Source organism: Ananas comosus, linkage group 3 (assembly GCF_001540865.1).
Source record: "Ananas comosus cultivar F153 linkage group 3, ASM154086v1, whole genome shotgun sequence".
In the NCBI taxonomy this organism is placed as follows: Eukaryota; Viridiplantae; Streptophyta; class Magnoliopsida; order Poales; family Bromeliaceae; genus Ananas; species Ananas comosus.
This window is the reverse complement of record NC_033623.1, coordinates 10,017,665-10,022,596: the sequence shown is the minus strand read 5'-3', so window position 1 is coordinate 10,022,596 and position 4,932 is coordinate 10,017,665. Positions and strand designations below refer to the sequence as shown.

Sequence of the window (4,932 nt, the reverse complement as noted above, 5' to 3'; positions counted from 1 at the left end):
GGCGGTGGTTTCTCGCGAAACGCGCCCGCCGAGCCTTCCTCGGATCCGGCCTGCTTCCCCCGTGTATTTAAGGAGATCATCACGGTCCGGACCGGTCGGCCTAGAAAAAAAAGGTCGGAGATTCATTTTTTCCTAGATTGCTTATATTAATTTTTTTATTGCTTTTTTATTCTTTGGAATTAATTGCATCGCTGTTCTCCAATCTCTTTATGTTATTATGCCATTCTTTTACGGCCCTTAAAGCCCGTGCAAGTAGATTCACTAAATTTATACTATTCATTTAATTTAGTTTTTTATTACTCAAGAGCAGGATTCAAACTTGAATTAATAGAAATTACACCGAGTTGTAACATTTGTTTTTACTAACCTAGTTAAGCAGCCGCTTTTCGCTGAGGGGGATAGCTGACATGCGGCGTGGGGCTGCTGAAATAGGGAGAAAAAGAGAAAAGGTGGCAAGCCACGACGTCTCGTGGAGAGAGTCTCTCTCTTCGCCGCGGCGCACTCGGCGAGCACCACCTCGTCCGAACCCCCCCTCAGGATCGGGGGGAAGAAGAGCCAAAACCCCGTCCCCGCCACAAACCCTAGCGTCGCCGGCGCCGCCACCCACCGCGGCGGCGACGGCGCCCCCCGCCGCAGAGCCCACCAGCCCTCGGCGGCGGTGCAGAGCCCGTGGAGCAGGAAGAACGCGGCGGCCTCGCCCGTGGGGGGCCGCAGCGTGAGGTAGGAGAACATGGCCTCGTGCATGAGCCCGGAGACGAGGAACGTGGCGAGGACCCCCGCGGCGCGGCCGCGGCGGCGGCGCACGGGGTCGTACACGGCGGGGCGGAGCACGGCGGAGACCATGAGGTTCCAGCGCCGGCCCCAGAAGTCGCGGAGCGAGGAGGCGAGGTAGGGCTTGTCGAACTGGGGCTCGAGCTCCATCCCCAGCGCCCCGCGCGCGAGCGCCGCGGCGCCGGCGAGGACGATCTCGAGGGCGAGGTACATGTGGACGCAGTAGAGGGAGAGGACGAGGTAGGGGTGCATCAGGGGCTTGAATCGGTAGAGCGGGATGATGAGGGCGAGGATCACGGCCTTAACGGCGGAGGAGAGGACGAGGAGGGAGAGATCGGAGAGATCGGAGGATTTAGGGTTAGGGTTAGGGTTGGGAGAGGGGCGGAGCTTGACGGGGAGGGAGGAGGAGAGGAGGAAGGGGAAGAGGGGGAGGGAGGGGTGGAGGGGGCCGAGGCCGAGGGAGAGGAGCAGGAGCTTGAAGAGGGAGAGCCAGGCGAGGAAGAAGGCGGAGATGCCGCGGAGGTGGACGGAGGCGAAGGCGAAGGGGAGGAGGGGGAGGAGGCAGACGACGGGGAGGAGCGCCGCCAGCCGGGGGAGCCCCGCGGGCACGCGCGCCGAGGCGAAGCGCGCGTACGACATCGCCGCCATCGCCGCCGCCGACACCCCCGCCAGGCTCCGCAGCTCCGACTGCCCCTCCATCTCACCGCACGTACGTAAGCTGCCTGCTTCCCTCCTCCTCCTCTTCTTCCTCTCTGTCAGCTCTTGCTCTTGCTCTTGCTGTTGCTCGTGCTCCTGCCCTGCCTGCTGCACTTCCTCCGGAAGCAGCGGACACTTTCTTGCGAAGAGTACTTGCCGCCTGGAACAGTAGTTTTCAACTTTCCGGATCTACTTTCCCGTTGCTCACTCTTTATGGCAATTCACTTTGCTGGAAAACTCAATTTTTTACAAAATAATATCATATGATAAAATAAATAAAAAATAATAAAAATATATTAATCCATCTCCCGCACTGTCACCTTCCGCACGTCATTCAGTTTTTTTATCAACCAAATAATACAATAAAAAACAAACTTTAATTTTATATATAAACAAAATAGTCAAAAAAAAAAAATTTATCTGAACTTTAATTTACTTAAAAATCTACTTCAATCTAGACTTTTCTTTCGAAAAATAAGAATATGTTACGTGTAAAATTTAAACCCTAGTGATCCGAGACCCTCTTCTTTTCTTTTCTTTTTAACTACATTTTTTGCTCAATACAATAAATTTTTGAAAAATTTTGAATTTATTATCAAATTTATTAAAATTTTACTAAATTTAATCGATAAAATTATCGAATTTATTAAAATTTTACTAAATTTAATCGATAAAATTATCGAATTTATTAAAATTTTACTAAATTTAATAATTTTAACTAGGCTTTACTAAATGAAATTAAATTAATTAATAATGATAATAAATAAAACTATTATAATTGATAAAATTTTTAACTTAACTAATTATAAAAGCTCAAAAAAAATAAAAGATAGAGGTCTAGGTCGAAAAATAAAAAGTGAAAGGACTACCTATGATCAATTCAATCAGTAACTTTTTTTTTTTTTTTCAAGAAAAATACTCTATTAAACTATTTGATAAAATTTAAATTAGAAATTTATTTAAAAAATAGCTGAATTTCATAAAATCTGTATATTTTTTACAAGTTTGTAATTTATGCTTGAAATAATACTAATGATACATTTAAAAGTGGATGTAGATTTTGATGTGACAAATGAAGACACCTACTATATTAACTAAATTGAATGTGAGATCTACACCCGATAGAAAATCAAAATCAATGAAAAAGTCAACGAGGGGTTGTGATTTGTGAAGGAGCCGAGACAAGCGTTTCCTAAGTCAACGCGCGAGCTAAGATCGATGTGGATTTTTTTATGAGCTATTGTAATTATCAACATAAAGGAAAAAAAAATTGAAGTGAAAATGTAAGGAAACCCCTCTACTAGACGCAATTTTGAAATGACTCCCTAAGCTTTAAAATTTTTAATTGATACCTCCTTATCCTTAAATCTTTCGCAATAAAGTAAGTTTAGTAAAACAAATTAAAATTTTCATCAAATTCATTCACAAATTCATCAAATTTAAAAAATTTAATTATCTTTTTCAAAACAGCCTATTGCTGCAATTTTTTTGTTTTCTTCTTTTTTGATTTTGAGTGGTCCAATGCTGCAATTTGGTTCCTGCAAGTTTTTTACTTAAAAAAATTTACTTCCTGTTAAATATATGTGACTTTTAATACAAAAAGATCTTCTAAGAAATAATTTAATAAATTTTTTAAAAATTGTAAGGAAATAAAAAATCTGCATCTATATAGAACCAACTTAACATTTTATTCAAGTCTAAGTTCAACATTTTATTCTAAGTCTAAGCTGCTTAAAAAAAATAGCGCAAAAAAAGTGATAGAATTAAAAAGAACAAAAATAGAAGAATTTAAAGAATAAACAGTTGACATTATATTAAAAGTATAAGAATAAAAGTATAAGAGAGATAAAAAAGAATAAAAGAAAATTTATAAAAATAAAAAATTATATTTACAGTAACATCCGACATGTTCACTAAAAAAAATTTCTTTTGTAGCTAATCATTTAACGGGAAAAATTAAAAAACTATGTCATATACTTTATAGTTTGAGTAAGAAATTGTAACACATAAAAGTTTAAGGAGTCAAATTTCATGCATCTTATTATTTGAGGGCCAAAAGCACAATTTATTCATTTTTTATGTTTTGTTTTTATTTTAAACAAAGTCAGAGTTGAGCATTGATCATTTTTTTAATTAGTAATTTTATCTAAAAAAATTACATGAATTTTAGAAACCCTAATTGTTAAAATTAAAATTCAACTAATAATCAAATTTTAGATATTTCAAAAAACTTTAAATATAAAATTAATCACTCATGAGATTATAAATATTGCATTAAAGTTTGACAGCAAAAACATATAAAACTTTTCTAAAGTATGAACCATTTTGAATCACCTATCCAACCTTTCAAACTTTTATTTTTATTATCCAATTTTTCTATATGTTAGATTTGAGTTAATTGATAGCATTTTAATTCACAATTTGAATGTATCGCTTAACTTTACATATTTAGTTAGCTATAATTTATACTAATTTTCATAATTAATTTCATTATAAATAAAAATTAACTATAATTGTATATTTTTATTGTATTATTTATATCTGAATGATTCTAAATTAATTTAGATATTATATCATACATCGTAAAATATTTAAAAGTTAGGCATAGGTAATTATATAATTTTAAATTTTATATAAAAAAAATTATATGAATTGTAAAAAAAAATTTAATAGAGAGAAGGAAAAGAAAATAAAAAAAAAACTCTCGCCGCCGAACCCTTCCCCACGGTCCCCGCAGGCGGCACCCGCGCCCTGGCGCCGCGCCCGCTCCCACTCGCACGCCAAACACGCTCCCGGCCCCGCGCTGCCACGCCCGCACGCCTCCCTGCGACCCCGCCCGTCGCCCTGCGCTGCCATTGACGGACTACGGAACCTGTTGGTCTCCAATATTAAGTGTATAAATAAGATAAACAGCAGATTCCGGGATCAGATTGTAAAAGTTCTAAGTTTATGTTTATAATTATAATAAAACTTTTAAAATATATAATTCTTTATGCTTAATTTGTTAAAATATTTTTAGATTGTATCCCGTATTAAATAGTTTAATTTAATCTTATATAATATTTAGATATAAATAATTCCATTTTAAACACGTACAAAATTTTTTTTTTTTGGAGGAGAAACGGTTAGCATGCTACACCGCTTTCGTTTTTCAAGTTTAAAATAAACTTAGCTGGAAATGTAAATCTGTTAACTAAGATATCGACTTTACGTCTACAGGTGCCAACCACCAAGCTTTGCACATAGCCTACAATAAGTTTTTTTAAAATTACAAAAAGGGGAGAGAGGAGAGATAGGAGTGGGGCCCACAGTAAAAAAAAATAAAAAAAAAAAAAAAAAAAAAAAAAAAAAAAAAAAAAAAAAAAACCGCCCGGGCTTGTATCTGTGCCGGCTCGCCCGCCCACCCCCGCGCCCACCGCCACACGTGTCTAGCCAGAGAACTTCAGGTTCCCAATTCATAAGTTT

General features: G+C 38.2%; 1 protein-coding gene across 1 annotated transcript; it reads right to left on the bottom strand.

The window, feature by feature from the left end:
- LOC109707798 (probable long-chain-alcohol O-fatty-acyltransferase 5) lies at window positions 325-1,838 on the bottom strand. The gene has a single exon (XM_020229328.1). It carries the CDS (start codon window positions 1,468-1,470, stop codon window positions 325-327), a length of 1,146 nt encoding a protein of 381 aa, XP_020084917.1. The 5' UTR covers window positions 1,471-1,838.

Coding starts and splice junctions, on each gene's coding strand:
- LOC109707798 (XM_020229328.1), bottom strand. CDS start 1,470: ATGGAGGGGCAGTCGGAGCTGCGGAGCCTGGCGGGGGTGTCGGCGGCG.